Below are 23,875 nucleotides of genomic sequence, written 5' to 3'. Positions count from 1 at the left end.
CTCTCCTCTCTCTACCTCTCTCTCTCTCTCTCTCTCTCTCTCTCTCTCTCTCTCTCTCTCTCTCTCTCTCTCTCTCTCTCTCTCTCTCTCTCTCTCTCTCTCTCCTCTCTCTCTCTCTCTCTCTCTCTCTCTCTCTCTCTCTCTCTCTCTCTCTCTCTCTCTCTCTCTCTCTCTCTCTCTCTCTCTCTCTCTCTCTCTCTCTCTCTCTCTCTCTCTCTCTCTCTCTCTCTCTCTCTCTCTCTCTCTCTCTCTCTCTCTCTCTCTCTCTCTCTTTTATATATATATATTAGAACCATGTGAACCCTGCTATGGACTTCACTCAGATTCCTCCTGGGATGCTGGCTCTGGATAACATGCTGTACTTCGCCAGACACCACCAGGATGCCTACATCAGGGTTAGTAGCTCTAATATACACACAGGCACACACACGCGCACACCATTACTTTGTGTCTAGTGTTCCTCTGCAGTGCCTTCTGCCGACCTAAACTCTCTCCATCTCTCTCTCTCACACACACACACACACACACACACACACTCTCACTCCCTGGCCCGTCCCTCACTCCATAGATTCACTGGGCTCTGACCAAACAGTCTGTCTGATGAAACACAATGCCAATATGTAGCCTTGGAATTCAGTCAAGCCAATACTATAGCATATGGCTATGTCCTCCTAATATAAAACCTAATACACAGGCCGGCCCATCCCTCTCCCCAGCCTGCTGCTGTGACGAAACACGGCCAGCAATTCCCCAAATTAAACTGTCACCACGGCGATGATAAGGATGCTAATGTTTTCCAGTATGGACTTGTCGCTGCGGCAACGTTATAATTGGAGTGGATTTTTGGACATGGAGAATTGATTTATGAATTAAACACGCTGTGTACAAGTGCACCAGTTAAGGCTCAAACAAGGTTCAAATGGATAGTAGAGGCTTCTGTAATGGTTACGTAGAAGGAAAGACATCTTGATCTAATAAAGTCAATGTCACATTGAGATTCAAATGTCTTTCAGACTTCACATTTGTGGTAGATAACATTCAGCATAATGTACTTAATATTAACTAGAATCTAATCTCTGGATGAATTACGATGGTACCATAGAGATGGGATAATAAACAACAAAAAACTGTTTTTCCCAGTTTTCTGTCCCACTGTTGATCTTCTGCTGTCTCTGCTTTCCCTGTCCTGCTCCGCCTCTCCAAATTAATCATCTTGGTCAACTTTGACTTCAAAGTGTGTGTTTACCTGGATTAATGGGTCAAGGGTCATATGGTTTGAGTTCGTTACCAGCCCTGGTGGAGACGTCTATTTGTGTCTGTCTCTGTGACTGTCCGTCTGCGCCTGGTGGCTGTTAAACACTTTTATGACAAACGTATTTGCAAAAACGTTGGTGGATTGAGTGACTTTCTGTCCCTATTACAGATCGTTCTGGAGAACAGCAGTCGTGAGGACAAGCACGAGTGTCCGTTTGGCCGCAGCAGCATCGAGCTGACCAAGATGCTGTGTGAGACCCTTAAAGTGGGAGAGCTGCGTGAGTCTTTACTGGTATTAACTATCCTCACCTCATTGCTCCTATTAGATCATATTGTGCTTGTAGGGTCATATTCACTAGGAACAAACGGACCTAAACTACTTGAAATTGTCCTATAACAGACTATTGTTTTTGTAGCTACAGTGCAAAATGTTTTGCTAGGGTGTGCACTAATGAATACAACCCTGATTTACTGACAGTGGTGTTCTGTAGATGGTATGGGTGCTGAGCAGTGGAGGCTGGTGAAAACATCTATAGGAGGATGGACTCATTGTAATGGCAGGAATGGAATTAATGTAACAGAGTCAAACTAGATGCCCAAGTGTTTGACACCGTTCCATGAATTCCATTCCAGCCATTACAATGAGCCCGTCCTCCTATAGCTCCTCCCACCAACCTCCTCTGGTGCGGAGTACCCGACAATATCTGTGCACAAATGTAAGAATTCAAACTAGGTGATGCACAGAATCTGTTTTTCTATTGGTTAGCCACATTCTGTTGCCCTCTGAATACAAACAATCAACAAAACGCCAAAGAAAGAAACATATAAGTAGCATAGTACCAGGAGGTTTTCTCTGTGTTCACATTCTGCCTCATGATTTCCAAATCTGATTAGTTAGTACTTAGTGCTCCCAAATTTAGCTCCAATAGCTCTCAATACTAAAGTGTGTGAAACTCATCGAGAGCAGCTCTCACCATTGACTTTTAACCCTATTGAGTGTTAGTGGAGCAATGCGATGTGGAGGGCACTTTGATGTACGAGGGTTAAAAGCATCATCGCTGTCTGTTTTCACATTAAGCCCAGCCATTCAGACAGAGAAATAACCTCCAGAGCATTTTTACCGTGAACTATGTCTCCTGCAGTGAAGATAAAAGGAGACATTATACTTTGTAATTGTGCTGGAGTTCATCAATTAGTGACGAAGTAAGTAGGCTTCAAGTGCGCCCTATTCCACCTCCTAATAGACGGTCTCTCTCTGGGACTGGCACTGCCCAGGGGGAGAAGAGCTGGGCACTCTCCCTATTGCATCATATAGGGCCGAATAGGAGCCCTATCTGCTAACTTCATTTTAGTGGGATGGGAAGGTTGTGAATGTAGCCTACCTAAATAAGTTAAAGCTAGATTTAGAAGTGATGCCTATACTGCTTTAAGAAAAAGATACCACTTTTTGTAAGGAACTGTGATGCATTGAAGAACTGATTAACACGTATGGTTAGGAAATACTTTTTCTCTCTGAGTCTGCATTAGTATCCAAAACCTTTGCAATTGAAATCAAACCCTGAAGCCTATATCCTATCTCTGATTTCCTTTTGGTATTCATGTCAGCTTTGACCGGGACTCTCATGCATGGTTCTGGCTAGTCTATGATGGCACTCTAACTCCAGTACCCATCATGCTCTGGAGCAGGGGTTCCCAACTCCGGTCCTCCAGTACCCCCACACTATATATTTTTGTTGTGGCCCTAGGCAAGCACACCTGATTCAACTAATCATGAAGCCCTCCATGAGATGAATCAGGTGTTTTTGTCCAGGACTACAACAATGTGTCTGGAGGACTGGAGTTGGGAAAACACTGCTTATAGGGAATAGAGCCACCATTAATATTGATGACCATGGAAGGGTCAGACACGGTATGCACTATGCCACAGTGTGTAGCAGGGTTGAGAGTCAATTCCATTTCAAGTCAGTCATTTCAGGAGGTCAATGGCAATTTTCAATTGATTAATAGATTTTCAATCATATCAGTTGAAAACTGCCATTCATCTTCAATGAGGAGCTTTATCCAATCCCTAAATGTAATTCAGTTAGCTGTGTGTTGAGGGGTTAGGCAGTGACCCCAGAGCCCCTAGGCGTGACCCTACCCTCTCTCTCCTTCTGTCTGGAGATAGGCTCCAATGGTCTGTGTCTGACAGGCCAATTTGTCCGCCCTCCTCACCCCCCATCACTGTTTTCCTGTCTGCCCCACCATCACTGTTTTCCCACCTAACACACACACACACACACACACTGTCTATCTTCTTGCCCCCTTCTCTCACTGTCTGTCCCCTTGCCCCCTTCTCTCACTGTCTGTCCCCTTGCCCCCTTCTCTCACTGTCTGTCCCCTTGCCCCCTTCTCTCACTGTCTGTCCCCCTGCCCCTTTTCTCTCACTGTCTGTCCCCTTGCCCCCTTCTCTCACTGTCTGTCCCCCTGCCCCCTTCTCTCACTGTCTGTCCCCCTGCCCCTTTTCTCTCACTGTCTGTCCCCCTGCCCCTTTTCTCTCACTGTCTGTCCACCTGCCCCCCCTCACTGTCTGTCCCCCTGCCCCTTTTCTCTCACTGTCTGTCCCCTTGCCCCCTTCTCTCACTGTCTGTCCCCTTGCCCCCTTCTCTCACTGTCTGTCCACCTGCCCCCCCTCACTGTCTGTCCCCCTGCCCCTTTTCTCTCACTGTCTGTCCACCTGCCCCCCTCACTGTCTGTCCCCCTGCCCCTTTTCTCTCACACTGTCCCCTTGCCCCCTTCTCTCACTGTCTGTCCCCTTGCCCCCTTCTCTCACTGTCTGTCCACCTGCCCCCCCTCACTGTCTGTCCCCCTGCCCCTTTTCTCTCACTGTCTGTCCACCTGCCCCCCCTCACTGTCTGTCCCCCTGCCCCTTTTCTCTCACTGTCTGTCCCCTTGCCCCCTTCTCTCACTGTCTGTCCCCTTGCCTCCTTCTCTCACTGTCTGTCCACCTGCCCCCCCTCACTGTCTGTCCCCCTGCCCCTTTTCTCTCACTGTCTGTCCACCTGCCCCCCTCACTGTCTGTCCCCCTGCCCCTTTTCTCTCACACTGTCCCCTTGCCCCCTTCTCTCACTGTCTGTCCCCTTGCCCCCTTCTCTCACTGTCTGTCCACCTGCCCCCCCTCACTGTCTGTCCCCCTGCCCCTTTTCTCTCACTGTCTGTCCACCTGCCCCCCTCACTGTCTGTCCCCCTGCCCCTTTTCTCTCACACTGTCCCCTTGCCCCCTTCTCTCACTGTCTGTCCCCTTGCCCCCTTCTCTCACTGTCTGTCCCCCTGCCCCTTTTCTCTCACTGTCTGTCCCCTTGCCCCTTTTCTCTCACTGTCTGTCCCCCTGCCCCTTTTCTCTCACTGTCTGTCCACCTGCCCCCTTCTCTCACTGTCTGTCCCCCTGCCCCTTTTCTCTCACTGTCTGTCCACCTGCCCCCCCTCACTGTCTGTCCCCCTGCCCCTTTTCTCTCACTGTCTGTCCCCTTGCCCCTTTTCTCTCACTGTCTGTCCACCTGCCCCCCCTCACTGTCTGTCCCCCTGCCCCTTTTCTCTCACACTGTCCCCTTGCCCCCTTCTCTCACTGTCTGTCCCCTTGCCCCCTTCTCTCACTGTCTGTCCCCCTGCCCCTTTTCTCTCACTGTTTGTCCCCTTGCCCCTTTTCTCTCACTGTCTGTCCCCTTGCCCCCTTCTCTCACTGTCTGTCCCCTTGCCCCCTTCTCTCACTGTCTGTCCCCCTGCCCCTTTTCTCTCACTGTCTGTCCCCTTGCCCCTTTTCTCTCACTGTCTGTCCCCTTGCCCCCTTCTCTCACTGTCTGTCCCCTTGCCCCCTTCTCTCACTGTCTGTCCCCTTGCCCCTTTTCTCTCACTGTCTGTCCACCTGCCCCCCCTCACTGTCTGTCCCCCTGCCCCCTTCTCTCACTGTCTGCCCCCTTCTCTCACCATCTGTCCACCTGCCCCTTTTCTCTCACTGTCTGCCCCCTTGCCCCCTTCTCTCACTGTCTGCCCCCTTCTCTCACCGTCTGTCCCCCTGCCCCTTTTCTCTCACTGTCTGCCCCCTTCTCTCACCGTCTGTCCACCTGCCCCCCCTCACTGTCTGTCCCCTTGCCCCCTTCTCTCACTGTCTGTCCCCTTGCCCCCTTCTCTCACTGTCTGTCCCCTTGCCCCCTTCTCTCACTGTCTGTCCCCTTGCCCCCTTCTCTCACTGTCTGTCCCCTTGCCCCCTTCTCTCACTGTCTGCCCCCTTCTCTCACTGTCTATCCACCTGCCCCCTCTCACTGTCTGTCCCCCTGCCCCTTTTTTCTCACTCTGTCCTCATGCCCCCCTTCACTGTCTCCCCCTGCCCCCTTCTCTCACTCTGTCCCCATGCCCCCCTCTCTCACTGTCTGTCTCCCCAGGCATTTACAATAAAGCATTTTATTACGAACAAGATGACAACATAGAATTTAGCATCATGTCTTGATTCAAAGTCTTAATGCAAACCAACAAAGAGAAGCGTAGCACTTTAAAGAGTCATTATGGCACTTGGAGTTGCCGTCTGTATAACTCAACAGAGCATCCAAGCATATGGACGTTTGGGGGAAATGGAAAAATTTAGTTTTAACATTCACAAATCAAAGTTATTATAGGAAAGGAGGGAGGACAGGATAGGTAAAGGTCGTTAGATAAATCCATTCTGAGCCGTGCCCTGCAGCCCTTTAAATGATTTAGAAGTGCAAGGGCAGAGAAACTGACGCAACCCTCCACTCAGACACCAAAGCTTCATTAAATGAACTCGGAAATGGAAGCAGTGGCATAGTTCTTCATTAAACAGTAATGGTCTGCCTTTAAAAAAATATATATATGAAAAAACGAAACCCCCGGTGTTAGAGTGGAGGAGAAAGTAGTGTTCAAAGCTCTCTCTCTTCACACATCCATTTGCTGGATAAAAATAGAAAGACGATAAGGAATTAATCTCGGCGCCAACCGTAACAATTTTTTTCTTGCATCATTTACTTTAGTTTGCCGCTTTGAAATGCCAATAAACCTCTGGTGGGCCCTGGACTTCTTAATTCCCCATCTACCCAGACAAATCACACACAACAGGATTCTGGGAATGCTTGGGGCATCTTTTGGCCTTTCTAGTCTATTTTCTGTATCCCTCCACTATCCACTCTATCCCACCACTATCCACTCTATCCCTTCACTATCCACTCCATCCCTCCACTATCCACTCTATCCCTCCACTATCCACTCTATCCCTCCACTATCCACTCTATCCCACTATCCACTCTATCCCACTATCCACTCTATCTCTCCACTATCCACTCTATCTCTCCACTATCCACTCTATCCCTCCACTATCCCCTCTATATCTCAACTATCTCCCCACTATCACTCTATCCCTCCACTATCCACTCTATCCCACTATCCCCTCTATATCTCCACTATCCCTCCACTATCCACTCTATATCGCCACTATCCCTCCACTATCCACTCTGTCCCTCCACTATCCCCTCTATATCTCCACTATCCCTCCACTATCCACTCTGTCCCACTATCCCCTCTATATCTCCACTATCCCTCCACTATCCCCTCTATCCCTCCACTATCCGCTCTATCCCTGCACTATCCACTCTATCCCTCCACTATCCACTCTATCCCACTATCCCCTCTATATCTTCACTATCCCCTCTATATCTTCACTATCCCCTCTATATCTCCACTATCCCTCCACTATCCCTCTTTCCCTCCACTATCCCCCCTATATCTCCACTATCCCTCCACTATCCCTCCACTATCCTCCGACTATCCCCTCTATCCCTCCACTATCCACTCTATCCCTTCACTATCCACTCTATCCCACCACTATCCACTCTATCCCTTCACTATCCACTCTATCCCTCCACTATCCACTCTATCCCACCACTATCCACTCTATCCCTTCACTATCCACTCCATCCCTCCACTATCCACTCTATCCCTCCACTATCCACTCTATCCCTCCACTATCCACTCTATCCCACTATCCACTCTATCCCACTATCCACTCTATCTCTCCACTATCCACTCTATCTCTCCACTATCCACTCTATCCCTCCACTATCCCCTCTATATCTCAACTATCTCCCCACTATCACTCTATCCCTCCACTATCCACTCTATCCCACTATCCCCTCTATATCTCCACTATCCCTCCACTATCCACTCTATCCCACTATCCCCTCTATATCTCCACTATCCCTCCACTATCCACTCTATATCGCCACTATCCCTCCACTATCCACTCTGTCCCTCCACTATCCCCTCTATATCTCCACTATCCCTCCACTATCCCCTCTATCCCTCCACTATCCACTCTATCCCTCCACTATCCACTCTATCCCTCCACTATCCACTCTATCCCTCCACTATCCACTCTATCCCTCCACTATCCACTCTATCCCTCCACTATCCACTCTATCCCTCCACTATCCACTCTATCCCTTCACTATCCCCTCTATCCCTCCACTATCCCCTCTATCCCTTCACTATCCCCTCTATCCCTCCACTATCCCCTCTATCCCTCCACTATCCCCTCTATCCCTTCACTATCCACTCTATCCCTCCACTATCCACTCTATCCCTCCACTATCCACTCTACATCTCCACTATCCCTCCACTATCCTTCTATCCCTCCACTATCCCCTCTATATCTCCACTATCCCCTCTATATCTCCTCTATCCCTCCACTATCCCCTCTATCCCTCCACTATCCACTCTATCCACTATCCACTCTATCCCACTATCCCCTCTATATCTTCACTATCCCCTCTATATCTCCACTATCCCTCCACTATCCCTCTTTCCCTCCACTATCCCCTCTATATCTCCACTATCCCCTCTATATCTCCTCTATCCCTCCACTATCCACTCTATATCTCCACTATCCCCTCTATCTCCACTATCCTCTCTATCCCTCCACTATCCTCTCTATCCCTCCACTATCCCATCTATCCCTCCACTATCCACTCTATCCTTCCAGTATCCCCTCTATCCCTCCACTATCCACTCTATCCCGCCACTATGCCCTCTATCCCTCCACTATCCCCTCTATCCCTCCACTATCCCCTCTATTCCTCCACTATCCCCTCTATATCTCCACTATACCTCTGTCCCTCCACTATCCCCTCTATATCTCCACTATCCCCTCTATATCTTCACTATCCCCTCTATTTCTCCACTATCCCCTCTATATCTCCACTATCCCCTCTATCCCTCCACTATCCACTCTATTCCTCCACTATCCACTCTATCCCACTATCCCCACTATATCTACACTATCCCTCCACTATCCCATCTATCCCTCCACTATCCCCTCTATTCCTCCACTATCCCCTCTATATCTCCACTATACCTCTGTCCCTCCACTATCCCCTCTATATCTCCACTATCCCCTCTATATCTTCACTATCCCCTCTATTTCTCCACTATCCCCTCTATATCTCCACTATCCCCTCTATCCCTCCACTATCCACTCTATTCCTCCACTATCCACTCTATCCCACTATCCCCACTATATCTACACTATCCCTCCACTATCCCCTCTATCCCTCCACTATCCACTCTATCCCGCCACTATACTCTCTATATCTCCACTATCCCCTCTATATCTCCACTATCCCTCCACTATACCTCTATCCTCCACTATCCCCCCTATATCTCCACTATCGCTCCACTATCCACTCTATCCCTCCACTATCCACTCTATCCCTCCACTATGCCCTCTATCCCTCCACTATGCCCTCTATCCCTCCACTATCCCCTCTATCCCTCCACTATCCACTCTATCCCTCTACTCTGCCCTCTATCCCTCCACTATCCACTATATCCCTTCACTATCCACTCTGTCCCTCCACTATTCCCTCTATCCACTCTATCCCTCCACTATCCACTCTATCCCTCCACTATGCCCTCTATCCCTCCACTATCCCTCTCACTCCACTATCCACTCTATCCCTCCACTATGCCCTCTATCCCTCCACTATCCACTCTATCCCTCCACTATCCACTCTATCCCTCCACTATTCCCTCTATCCATCCACCATCCCCTCTATCCCTCCACTAACCAGTCTATCCCTCCACTATCCCCTCTATCCCTCCACTATCCCCTCTATCCCTCCATTATCCACTCTATCCCTCCACTATCCCCTCTATCCCTTCACTATCCCCTCTATCCCTCCACTATCCCCTCTATCCCTCCACTATCCACTCTATCCCTCCACTATCCACTCTATCCCTCCACTATCCACTCTATCCCTCCACTATCCACACTATCCCTCCACTATCCACTCTATCCCACTTTCCACTCTATCCCTCCACTATCCACTCTATCCCTCCACTTTCCACTCTATCCCTCCACTATCCACTCTATCCCTCCACTATCCACTCTATCCCTCCACTATCCACTCTATCCCTCCACTATCCACTCTATCCCTCCACTATCCACACTATCCCTCCACTATCCGCTCTATCCCTCCACTATCCACACTATCCCTCCACTATCCACACTATCCCTCCACTATCCACACTATCCCTCCACTATCCACTCTATCCCTCCACTATCCACTCTATCCCTCCACTATCCACACTATCCCTCCACTATCCACTCTATCCTTCCACTATCCACTCTATCCCTCCACTATCCACTCTATCCCTCCACTATCCACTCTATCCCTCCACTATCCCTCCACTATCCACTCTATCCCTCCACTATCCACTCTATCCCTCCACTATCCACTCTATCCCTCCACTATCCACTCTATCCCTCCACTATCCCCACTATCCCTCCACTATCCCCTCTATCCCTCCACTATCCCCTCTATCCCTCCACTATCCCCTCTATCCCTCCACTATCCACTCTATATCTCCACTATCCACTCTATCCCTTCACTATCCACTCTATCCCTTTACTATCCACTCTATCTCTCCACTATCCACTCTATCCCTCCACTATCCACTCTATCCCTCCACTATCCACTCTATCCCTCCACTATCCACTCTATCCCTCCACTATCCACTCTATCCCTCCACTATCCACTCTATCCCTCCACTATCCACTCTATCCCTCCACTATCCACTCTATCCCTCCACTATCCACTCTATCCCTCCACTATCCACTCTATCCCTCCACTATCCACTCTATCCCTCCACTATCCCCTCTATCCCTCCACTATCCCCTCTATATCTCCACTATCCCCTCTATATCTCCACTATCCACTCTATCCCTTCACTATCCACTCTATCCCTCCACTATCCCCTCTATCCTATCCACTCTATCTCTCCACTATCCACTCTATCCCTCCACTGTCCCCTCTATATCTCAACTATCTCCCCACTATTTATTTTTATTTTTTATTTATTTTACCTTTATTTAACCAGGTAGGCAAGTTGAGAACAAGTTCTCATTTACAATTGCGACCTGGCCAAGATAAAGCAAAGCAGTTCGACAGATACAACGACACAGAGTTACACATGGAGTAAAACAAACATACAGTCAATAATACAGTATAAACAAGTATATATACAATGTGAGCAAATTAAGTGAGAAGGGAGGTAAAAGCAAAAAAGGCCATGGTGGCAAGGTAAATACAATATAGCAAGTAAAACACTGGAATGGTAGTTTTGCAATGGAAGAATGTGCAAAGTAGAAATAAAAATAATGGGGTGCAAAGGAGCAAAATAAATAAATAAATAAAATACAGTTGGGAAAGAGGTAGTTGTTTGGGCTAAATTATAGGTGGGCTATGTACAGGTGCAGTAATCTGTGAGCTGCTCTGACAGTTGGTGCTTAAAGCTAGTGAGGGAGATAAGTGTTTCCAGTTTCAGAGATTTTTGTAGTTCGTTCCAGTCATTGGCAGCAGAGAACTGGAAAGAGAGGCGGCCAACGAAAGAATTGGTTTTGGGGGTGACTAGAGAGATATACCTGCTGGAGCGTGTGCTACAGGTGGGAGATGCTATGGTGACCTGCGAGCTGAGATAAGGGGGGACTTTACCCAGCAGGGTCTTGTAGATGACATGGAGCCAGTGGGTTTGGCGACGAGTATGAAGCGAGGGCTAGCCAACGTGAGCGTACAGGTCGCAATGGTGGGTAGTATATGGGGCTTTGGTGACAAAACGGATTGCACTGTGATAGACTGCATCCAATTTGTTGAGTAGGGTATTGGAGGCTATTTTGTAAATGACATCGCCAAAGTCGAGGATTGGTAGGATGGTCAGTTTTACAAGGGTATGTTTGGCAGCATGAGTGAAGGATGCTTTGTTGCGAAATAGGAAGCCAATTCTAGATTTAACTTTGGATTGGAGATGTTTGATATGGGTCTGGAAGGAGAGTTTACAGTCTAACCAGACACCTAAGTATTTGTAGTTGTCCACGTATTCTAAGTCAGAGCCGTCCAGAGTAGTGATGTTGGACAGGCGGGTAGGTGCAGGTAGCGATCGGTTGAAGAGCATGCATTTAGTTTTACTTGTATTTAAGAGCAATTGGAGGCCACGGAAGGAGAGTTGTATGGCATTGAAGCTTGCCTGGAGGGTTGTTAACACAGTGTCCAAAGAAGGGCCGGAAGTATACAGAATGGTGTCGTCTGCGTAGAAGTGGATCAGAGACTCACCAGCAGCAAGAGCGACCTCATTGATGTATACAGAGAAGAGAGTCGGTCCAAGAATTGAACCCTGTGGCACCCCCATAGAGACTGCCAGAGGTCCGGACAACAGATCCTCCGATTTGACACACTGAACTCTATCAGAGAAGTAGTTGGTGAACCAGGCGAGGCAATCATTTGAGAAACCAAGGCTGTTGAGTCTGCCGATGAGGATGTGGTGATTGACAGAGTCGAAAGCCTTGGCCAGATCAATGAATACGGCTGCACAGTAATGTTTCTTATCGATGGCGGTTAAGATATCGTTTAGGACCTTGAGCTTGGCTGAGGTGCACCCATGACCAGCTCTGAAACCAGATTGCATAGCAGAGCAGGTATGGTGAGATTCGAAATGGTCGGTAATCTGTTTGTTGACTTGGCTTTCGAAGACCTTAGAAAGGCATGGTAGGATAGATATAGGTCTGTAGCAGTTTGGGTCAAGAGTGTCCCCCCCTTTGAAGAGGGGGATGACCGCAGCTGCTTTCCAATCTTTGGGAATCTCAGACGACACGAAAGAGAGGTTGAACAGGCTAGTAATAGGGGTGGCAACCATTTTGGCAGATAATTTTAGAAAGAAAGGGTCCAGATTGTCTAGCCCGGCTGATTTGTAGGGGTCCACATTTTGCAGCTCTTTCAGAACATCAGCTGAATGGATTTGGGAGAAGGAGAAATGGGGAAGGTTTGGGCGAGTTGCTGTTGGGGGTGCAGTGCTGTTGACAGGGGTAGGAGTAGCCAGGTGGAAAGCATGGCCAGCAGTAGAAAAATGCTTATTGAAATGTTCAATTATGGTGGATTTATCAGTGGTGACAGTGTTTCCTATCTTCAGTGCAGTGGGCATCTGGGAGGAGGTGTTCTTGCAAATTTCTGCTTGAAAAAGCTAGCCTTGGCTTTTCTAACTGCCTGTGTATAATGGTTTCTAGCTTCCCTGAACAGCTGCATATCACGGGGGCTGTTCGATGCTAATGCAGAAACGCCATAGGATGTTTTTGTGTTGGTTAAGGGCAGTCAGGTCTGGGGAGAACCAAGGGCTATATCTGTTCCTGGTTCTAAATTTCTTGAATGGGGCATGTTTATTTAAGATGGTTAGGAAGGCATTTAAAAAAAATATCCAGGCATCCTCTACTGACGGGATGAGGTCAATATCCTTCCAGTATACCCCGGCCAGGTCGATTAGAAAGGCCTGCTCGCTGAAGTGTTTCAGGGAGCGTTTTACAGTAATGAGAGGAGGTCGTTTGACCGCTGACCCATTACGGATGCAGGCAATGAGGCAGTGATCGCTGAGATCTTGGTTGAAGACAGCAGAGGTGTATTTAGAGGGGAAGTTGGTTAGGATGATATCTATGAGGGTGCCCGTGTTTAAGGCTTTGGGGAGGTACCTGGTAGGTTCATTGATAATTTGTGTGAGATTGAGGGCATCAAGTTTAGATTGTAGGATGGCTGGGGTGTTAAGCATGTTCCAGTTTAGGTCGCCTAGCAGCACGAGCTCTGAAGATAGATGGGGGGCAATCAGTTCACATATGGTGTCCAGAGCACAGCTGGGGGCAGAGGGTGGTCTATAGCAGGCGGCAACGGTGAGAGACTTGTTTTTAGAGAGGTGGATTTTTAAAAGTAGAAGTTCAAATTGTTTGGGTACAGACCTGGATAGTAGGACAGAACTCTGCAGGCTATCTTTGCAGTAGATTGCAACACCGCCCCCTTTGGCAGTTCTATCTTGTCTGAAAATGTTGTAGTTTGGAATTAAAATGTCTGAATTTTTGGTGGTCTTCCTAAGCCAGGATTCAGACACAGCTAGAACATCCGGGTTGGCAGAGTGTGCTAAAGCAGTGAATAGAACAAACTTAGGGAGGAGGCTTCTAATGTTAACATGCATGAAACCAAGGCTATTACGGTTACAGAAGTCGTCAAAAGAGAGCGCCTGGGGAATAGGAGTGGAGCTAGGCACTGCAGGGCCTGGATTCACCTCTACATCACCAGAGGAACATAGGAGGAGTAGAATAAGGGTGCGGCTAAAAGCAATAAGAATTGGTCGTCTAGAACGTCTGGAACAGAGAGTAAAAGGAGGTTTCTGGGGGCGATAAAATAGCATCAAGGTATAATGTACAGACAAAGGTAAGGTAGGATGTGAATACAGTGGAGGTAAACCTAGGTATTGAGTGATGAAGAGAGAGATATTGTCTCTAGAAACATAATTGAAACCAGGAGATGTCATTGCATGTGTGGGTGGTGGAACTAATAGGTTGGATAAGGTATAGTGAGCAGGACTAGAGGCTCTACAGTGAAATAAGCCAATAAACACTAACCAGAAAATCAATGGACAAGACATATTGACATTAAGGAGAGGCATGCTTAGTCAAGTGATCAAAAGGGTCCAGTGAGTGGAGAGGTTGGTTGAGGGTCACGGCGATTTAGACAGCTAGCCAGGCCATCGGTAGCAAGCTAGCATAGGATGGAGGTATGTTGTTAGCCACCTCTTGCGTTCGGTCAGTAGATTAGTGGGGTTCCGTGTGGTAGAGGGGATTAATCCAAATCACACAACAACAACAAAAATAAGAACAATAGATATAGTTATAGAGGCCCGAGAAGAAAACATAATAATAATAAAAATAAATAAATTGTCTATTCAGATAGCAGCCGGTAAGACAGCTAACGGTTAGCGGGCTGCAGATGGGCGTTCAGGTAACGTCGCGACGGAGGAGCCAGCCGGATCTCCTTCAGGTAGATAACGTCGGCAGTCCAGTTGTGAAGGCCCGGTGGGGCTCCGCGTAGGCAGTAAAACGGGTCCGGATAGGTGACTGCAGCCCAGGAGTGAATGATGGAACTCAGGAGTGATTGACGGAGCTGGCTAGCACCGGAATAATTGATGTTTGCTCCGGAATCGACGAAAGCCGATTGTCACACGGATAGCAGCTAGCTAGCTGTGAGATCCGGGTATGAATGTCCAGAGAGCAGTTGAAATCCAGGGACATGGAGAGAAAAATTGGTCCGGTATGTTCCGTTCCGAGCCGCGCTGCGCCGTACAAAACTGGCGATAGATTTTCGATAGATTTTCGAGCTAAAGGATAGCTGATGACCACAAACCGTGGTTAGCTGAATACTAACGATTTGCGAGTAAAGAAGCTAACTAGCTTCTGATTAGCTCCTGGCTAGCTTCTGGCTAGCTTCTTGGAGTTTCTGGCTAGCTTCTTGGAGGATTACAGATCTGAGGTAAATAATACTTTTTTATAAATATAAATTGGTGAGGCGGGTTGCAGGAGAGTGTTTTGAAGATGAGTTGATGGAAAATAAAAATAAAATGTATGTGAAAAAAGTTGTAAATATATATGTATATATATATACAGGACACGACAAGACGAGGACAAAAGACGTCTGAACTGCTATGCGATCTTGGAGTACTATCACTCTATCCCTCCACTATCCACTCTATCCCACTATCCCCTTTAAATCTCCACTATCCCTCCACTATCCACTCTATATCGCCACTATCCCTCCACTATCCACTCTGTCCCTCCACTATCCACTCTATCCCACTATCCCCTCTATATCTCCACTATCCCTCCACTATCCACTCTGTCCCACTATCCCCTCTATATCTCCACTATCCCTCCACTATCCACTCTGTCCCTCCACTATCCCCTCTATCCCTCCACTATCCCCTCTGTCCCTCCACTATCCCCTCTATCCCTCCACTATCCCCCCTATATCTCCACTATCGCTCCCCTATCCACTCTATCCCTCCACTATCCACTCTATCCCTCCACTATGCCCTCTATCCCTCCACTATCCACTCTATCCCTTCACTATCCACTCTATCCCTCCACTATTCCCTCTATCCACTCTATCCCTCCACTATCCACTCTATCCCTCCACTATGCCCTCTATCCCTCCACTATCCCTCTCACTCCACTATTCACTCTATCCCTCCACTATCCCCTCTATCCCTCCACTATCCCCTCTATCCCTCCACTATCCCCTCTATCCATCCACTATCCCCTCTATCCCTCCACTATCCCCTCTATCCCTCCACTATCCCCTCTATCCCTCCACTATCCCCTCTATCCCTCCACTATCCCGCCACTATACCTCTATCCCTCCACTATCCCCCCTATACCTCCACTATCGCTCCCCTATCCACTCTATCCCTCCACTATCCACTCCACTATCCCCTCTATACCTCCACTATCCCTACACTCTCCACTCTATTTCTCCACTATCCACTCTATTCCACTATCCCCACTATATCTCCACTATCCCTCCACTATCCCCTCTATCCCTCCACTATCCACTCTATCCCTCCACTATCCCCTCTATCCCTCCACTATCCCCTCTATCCCTCCACTATCCCCCCTATACCTCCACTATCCACTCTATCCCTCCACTATCCACTCCACTATCCCCTCTATATCTCCACTATCCCTCCACTCTCCACTCTATTTCTCCACTATCCACTTTATTCCACTATCCCCGCTATATCTCCACTATCCCTCCACTATATCCCTCTATCCCTCCACTATCCCCCCTATAAATCCACTATCGCTCCCCTATCCACTCTATCCCTCCACTATCCCTCCACTATCCACTCTATCCCTCCACTATCCACTCTATCCCTCCACTATCCCCTCTATATCTCCACTATCCACTCTATCCCTCCACTACCTCTATCCCTCCACTATCCACTCTATCCCTCCAATATCCACTCTATATCTCCACTATCCCGCCACTATATCCCTCTATCCCTCCACTATCCCTCCACTATCCCCTCTATATCTCCACTATCCACTCTATCTCTCCACTATCCACTCTATCCCTCCACTATCCCCTCTATATCTCCACTATCCACTCTATCCCTCCACTATCCACTCTATCCCTCCACTATCCCCCCTATCCCTCTGCTATCCACTCTATCCCTCCACTATCCACTCTATCCCTCCACTATCCCCTCTATCTCCACTATCCACTCTATCCCACTATCCACTCTATCCGTCCACTACCACTCTATCCCTCCACTATCCCCTCTATATCTCCACTATCTATCCACTATCCACTCTATCCCTCTACTATCCACTCTATATCTCCACTATCCCTCCACTATCCCTCCACTATCCCCTCTATATCTCCACTATCCACTCTATCCCACTATCCACTCTATCCCTCCACTATCCCCTCTATATCTCCACTATCTATCCACTCTTCCCCTCCACTATCCACTCTATCCCTCCACTATCCACTCTATCCCACTATCCCCTATAAATCTCCACTATCCCTCCACTCTCCACTCTATCCCTCTACTATCCACTCTATATCTCCACTATCCCTCCACTATCCCTCCACTATCCCCTCTATCCCTCCACTAACCACTCTATCCCTCCACTATCCACTCTATCCCTCCACTATCCACTCTATCCCTCCACTATCCACTCTACATCTCCACTGTCCCACTATCCCTCCACTATCCCCCCTATACCTCCACTATTGCTCCCCTATCCACTCCACTATCCCTCCACTCTCCACTCTATTTCTCCACTATCCACTCTATCCCACTATCCCCGCTATATCTCCACTATCCTTCCACTATCCCCTCTATCCCTCCACTATCCCCTCTGTCCCTCCACTATCCACTCTATCCCTCCAATATCCACTCTATATCTCCACTATCCCTCCACTATATCCCTCTATCCCTCCACTATCCCCTCTATATCTCCACTATCCTCTCTATCTCCACTATCCCTCCACTATCCACTCTATCCTTCCACTATCCACTCTATCCCTCCACTATCCACTCTACATTTCCACTATCCCGCCACTATCCCACTATCCCTCCAATATCCACTCTATATCTCCACTATCCCTCCACTATATCCCTCTATCCCTCCACTATCCCTCTATCCCTCCGCTATCCCCTCTATATCTCCACTATCCCCTCTATATCTCCACTATCCCCTCTATATCTTCACTATCCCCTCTATATCTCCACTATCCTCTCTATATCTCCACTATCCCTCCACTATCCACTCTATCCCTCCACTATCCTCTCTACATTTCCACTATCCCTCCACTATCCCCTCTATATCTCCACTATCCCTCTCTCCCTCCACTATCCTCTCTATCTCCGCTATCCCCTCTATATCTCCACTATCTCCTCTATCCCTTCACTATCCCCTCTATCCCTCTACTATCCCCTCTATCCCTCCACTATCCCCTCTATATCTCACTTCCTTCTATATCTCCACTATCCCTCCACTCTCCACTCTATCCCTCTACTATCCACTCTATATCTCCACTATCCCTCCACTATCCCTCCACTATCCCCTCTATCCCTCCACTAACCACACTATCCCTCCACTATCCACTCTATCCCTCCACTATCCACTCTATCCCTCCACTATCCACTCTACATCTCCACTATCCCTCCACTATCCTTCTATCCCTCCACTATCCCCCCTATACCTCCACTATTGCGCCCCTATCCACTCCACTATCCCCTCTATATCTCCACTATCCCTCCACTCTCCACTCTATTTCTCCACTATCCCCTGTATCCCTTCACTATCCCCTCTATCCTTCTACTATCCCCTCTATCCCGCCACTATCCCCTCTATATCTCACTTCCTTCTATATCTCCACTATCCCTCCACTCTCCACTCTATCCCTCTACTATCCACTCTATATCTCCACTATCCCTCCACTATCCCCTCTATCCCTCCACTAACCACTCTATCCCTCCACTATCCACTCTATCCCTCCACTATCCACTCTACATCTCCACTATCCCACTATCCCTCCACTATCCCCCCTATACCTCCACTATTGCTCCCCTATCCACTCCACTATCCCCTCTATATCTCCACTATCCCTCCACTATCCACTCTATCCCACTATCCCCTCTATATCTCCACTATCCCTCCACTCTCCACTCTATTTCTCCACTATCCACTCTATCCCACTATCCCCGCTATATCTCCAATATCCTTCCACTATCCCCTCTATCCCTCCACTATCCACTCTATCCCTCCAATATCCACTCTATATCTCCACTATCCCTCCACTATATCCCTCTATCCCTCCACTATCCCTCTATCCCTCCGCTATCCCCTCTATATCTCCACTATCCCTCCACTATCCACTCTATCCTTCCACTATCCCTCTATCCCTCCGCTATCCCCTCTATATCTTCACTATCCCCTCTATATCTCCACTATCCTCTCTATATCTCCACTATCCCTCCACTATCCACTCTATCCCTCCACTATCCACTCTACATTTCCACTATCCCTCCACTATCCCCTCTATATCTCCATTATCCCCTCTATATCTCCACTATCCCTCTATCCCTCCACTATCCTCTCTATATCTCCACTATCCCCTCTATATCTCCACTATCCCCTCTATCCCTTCACTATCCCCTCTATCCCTCTACTATCCCCTCTATCCCTCCACTATCCCCTCTATATCTCACTTCCTTCTATATCTCCACTATCTCCCTCCACTATTCATCTACTATCCCCACTATCCCTCTACTATCCCCTCTATCCCTCCACTATCACTCCACTTTCCCCTCTATCCCTCCACCATCCACTCTACCCCTCCACTATCCCCTCTATCCCTCCACTATCCCCTCTATCCCTCCACTATCCCCTCTATCCCTCCACTATCCCCTCTATCCCTTCACTATCCACCCTATCCCTCTACTATCCCCTCTATCCCTCTACTATCCCCTCTATATCTCACTTCCCTCTATATCTCCACTATCCATCTACTATCCCCTCTATCCCTCCACTTTCCCCTCTATCCCTCCACTATCCACTCTATCCCTCCACTATCCCCTCTATCCCTCCACTATCCCCTCTATCCCTTCACTATCCCCTCTATCCCTCCACTATCCCCTCTATCCCTTCACTATCCACTCTATCTCTCTACTATCCCCTCTATCCCTCCACTATCCCCACTATCCCTCCAATATCCCTCTACTATCCCCTCTATCCCTCCACTATCCCTCCACTATCCCCTCCATATCTACTCTATCCCTCCACCATCCACTCTATCCCTCCACTATCCAATCTATCCCTCCACTATCCCCTCTATCCCTCCACTATCCCCTCTGTCCCTCCACTATCCCTCCACTATCCCCTCCATATCGCCACTATCCCTCCACCATCCACTCTATCCCTCCACTATCCACTCCATCCCTCCACTCTCCACTCTATCCCTCCACTATCAACTCTATATCTCCACTATCCCCTCTATATCTCACTTCCTTCTATATCTCCACTATCCCTCCACTCTCCACTCTATCCCTCTACTATCCACTCTATATCTCCACTATCCCTCCACTATCCCTCCACTATCCCCTCTATCCCTCCACTAACCACACTATCCCTCCACTATCCACTCTATCCCTCCACTATCCACTCTATCCCTCCACTATCCACTCTACATCTCCACTATCCCTCCACTATCCTTCTATCCCTCCACTATCCCCCCTATACCTCCACTATTGCGCCCCTATCCACTCCACTATCCCCTCTATATCTCCACTATCCCTCCACTCTCCACTCTATTTCTCCACTATCCCCTGTATCCCTTCACTATCCCCTCTATCCTTCTACTATCCCCTCTATCCCGCCACTATCCCCTCTATATCTCACTTCCTTCTATATCTCCACTATCCCTCCACTCTCCACTCTATCCCTCTACTATCCACTCTATATCTCCACTATCCCTCCACTATCCCCTCTATCCCTCCACTAACCACTCTATCCCTCCACTATCCACTCTATCCCTCCACTATCCACTCTACATCTCCACTATCCCACTATCCCTCCACTATCCCCCCTATACCTCCACTATTGCTCCCCTATCCACTCCACTATCCCCTCTATATCTCCACTATCCCTCCACTATCCACTCTATCCCACTATCCCCTCTATATCTCCACTATCCCTCCACTCTCCACTCTATTTCTCCACTATCCACTCTATCCCACTATCCCCGCTATATCTCCAATATCCTTCCACTATCCCCTCTATCCCTCCACTATCCACTCTATCCCTCCAATATCCACTCTATATCTCCACTATCCCTCCACTATATCCCTCTATCCCTCCACTATCCCTCTATCCCTCCGCTATCCCCTCTATATCTCCACTATCCCTCCACTATCCACTCTATCCTTCCACTATCCCTCTATCCCTCCGCTATCCCCTCTATATCTTCACTATCCCCTCTATATCTCGACTATCCTCTCTATATCTCCACTATCCCTCCACTATCCACTCTATCCCTCCACTATCCACTCTACATTTCCACTATCCCTCCACTATCCCCTCTATATCTCCATTATCCCCTCTATATCTCCACTATCCCTCTATCCCTCCACTATCCTCTCTATATCTCCACTATCCCCTCTATATCTCCACTATCCCCTCTATCCCTTCACTATCCCCTCTATCCCTCTACTATCCCCTCTATCCCTCCACTATCCCCTCTATATCTCACTTCCTTCTATATCTCCACTATCTCCCTCCACTATTCATCTACTATCCCCACTATCCCTCTACTATCCCCTCTATCCCTCCACTATCACTCCACTTTCCCCTCTATCCCTCCACCATCCACTCTACCCCTCCACTATCCCCTCTATCCCTCCACTATCCCCTCTATCCCTCCACTATCCCCTCTATCCCTCCACTATCCCCTCTATCCCTTCACTATCCACCCTATCCCTCTACTATCCCCTCTATCCCTCTACTATCCCCTCTATATCTCACTTCCCTCTATATCTCCACTATCCATCTACTATCCCCTCTATCCCTCCACTTTCCCCTCTATCCCTCCACTATCCACTCTATCCCTCCACTATCCCCTCTATCCCTCCACTATCCCCTCTATCCCTTCACTATCCCCTCTATCCCTCCACTATCCCCTCTATCCCTTCACTATCCACTCTATCTCTCTACTATCCCCTCTATCCCTCCACTATCCCCACTATCCCTCCAATATCCCTCTACTATCCCCTCTATCCCTCCACTATCCCTCCACTATCCCCTCCATATCTACTCTATCCCTCCACCATCCACTCTATCCCTCCACTATCCAATCTATCCCTCCACTATCCCCTCTATCCCTCCACTATCCCCTCTGTCCCTCCACTATCCCTCCACTATCCCCTCCATATCGCCACTATCCCTCCACCATCCACTCTATCCCTCCACTATCCACTCCATCCCTCCACTCTCCACTCTATCCCTCCACTATCAACTCTATATCTCCACTATCCCTCCACTATCCCACTATCCCGCCACTATCCCTCTATCCCTCCACTATCTCCTCTATATATCCACTATTCCCTCTATATCTCCACGATTCCCTCCTCTATCCCGCTATCCCTCCACTATCCACTCTATCCATTCACTATCCACTCAATCCCTCCACTATCCACTCTATCCCTCCACTATCCCCTCTCCCTCCACTATCCCTCCACTATCCCCTCTATCCCTCCACTATCTCCTCTATCCCTCCACTATCCACTCCATCCCTCCACTCTCCACTCTATCCCTCCACTATCAACTCTATATCTCCACTATCCCTCCACTATCCCACTATCCCTCCACTATCCTCTCTTTATCTCCACTATCCCTCCACTATCCCCCTATATCTCCACTATCCCTCCACTATTGCTCCACTATCCACTCCATCCCTCCACTATCCCCTCTATCCCTCCACTATCCCCTCTATATCTCCACTATCCCTCCACTATCCCCTCTATATATCCACTATCCCCCCACTATCCCCTCAATATCTCCACTATCCACTCTATCCCTCCACTATCCCCTCTATCCCTCCACTATCACCTCTATATCTCCACTATCCCTCCACTATCCCCTCTATCCCCCCACAATCCCCTCTATCCCTCCACTATCCCCTCTATCCCTCCACTATCCCCTCTATTTCTCCACTATCCCTCCACTATCCCTCTATCCCTCCACTATCCCTCTATTCCTCTACTCCCCCTCCACTATCCCGTCCCACTGTTTTATAGAGAAATCTCCCCAAAGTGCACTACTTTTGACCAAGATCCATAGGGCACTCGTCAAGTGCACTAGAGGGAATAGGGTCTCATTTGAGACACATCCCATGGTGTATACCTTGAGGTCATTGTAGCCTACTAACCTTTAAATAGGGTGCTGTGTCTTAAATTTCTCACTCTTACACAACAACAACAGAGCAGATTGCTGGATCAGAGATTCAGTCTGAAAGACGCAGGGCAATGTGGAACATACACAGGTCAACAGATCGGTTTGAAAAAAAGGTTTTCTGTTTCCCCGGGAACGTAGGCGAGCGGACGGTCGGCAGGCAGCAGCGGTGGCACTCTGCATTCCACTTGAACTTTTCAGTTCGACCCAAGGTTCAATAACCGCCACAGCCGCAACCATAAATAGATACTGTTTTGACATTTCCCTGGTTTGTATTTATATATTTTTAGGCAGAAGTGGGAAGAGAGGGCTGGGAGTGGAGAGGAATGGAGGGGGCTTGTTTGTGCGATCTGCTTGGCTGGCTGTGTGTGTGTCACTGTGCTGCTTGGCTCTGCGCATTAATCATGTCCCCGTCCAGTTGTCCTGAGTCCCCTCCCATCTGACACCCCTCCACCCCCCTTCCTCTCCAACAGCCCACTGCAGAGCTTAAAAGATTTATAGTCTCCAGCCCAGCATGTTTCCCCAGAACAGCTCACTCATTCACTCATTCATTCAGTCACTGGGCAGGTCTCAGGCTTACCATGTCCTTCTGCATACCTGTCTCTAGGCAGGGATGCTGCTATCCAAATCTGTGATGTCAGGTTTGTCTGACTGTTTGGAATTGAGTGATGTCATCAACTGTTACCTGTGGGAGGTTGCTGTTCCCTCCGAGGCTCCTCTCTGCGGTGTGTTTGCGTGGATGTGAACTCCGCAGGG

The 23,875-nt window shown here is 48.5% G+C and overlaps 1 protein-coding gene across 10 annotated transcripts in view; it reads left to right on the top strand.

Moving 5' to 3' along the window:
* The window catches only part of LOC110488032 (engulfment and cell motility protein 1), a 212,112-nt gene that overhangs the window by 106,182 nt on the left and 82,055 nt on the right, over window positions 1–23,875 (top strand). For all 10 annotated transcript variants that reach the window (XM_036970712.2, XM_036970713.2, XM_036970710.2 and 7 more), the window contains 2 exons: window positions 291–395; window positions 1,424–1,532. In XM_036970712.2, coding sequence (XP_036826607.1) covers window positions 291–395; window positions 1,424–1,532 — 214 coding nt within the window. The remainder of the gene's footprint in view (window positions 1–290; window positions 396–1,423; window positions 1,533–23,875) is intronic.

The sequence above is a fragment of the Oncorhynchus mykiss genome, chromosome 30 (genome assembly GCF_057628025.1).
Source record: "Oncorhynchus mykiss isolate SJ-2025 chromosome 30, ASM5762802v1, whole genome shotgun sequence".
NCBI lineage: Eukaryota > Metazoa > Chordata > Actinopteri > Salmoniformes > Salmonidae > Oncorhynchus > Oncorhynchus mykiss.
Note: the sequence above shows the minus strand (reverse complement) of the source record. Positions and strands in the feature narration are given on the sequence as shown.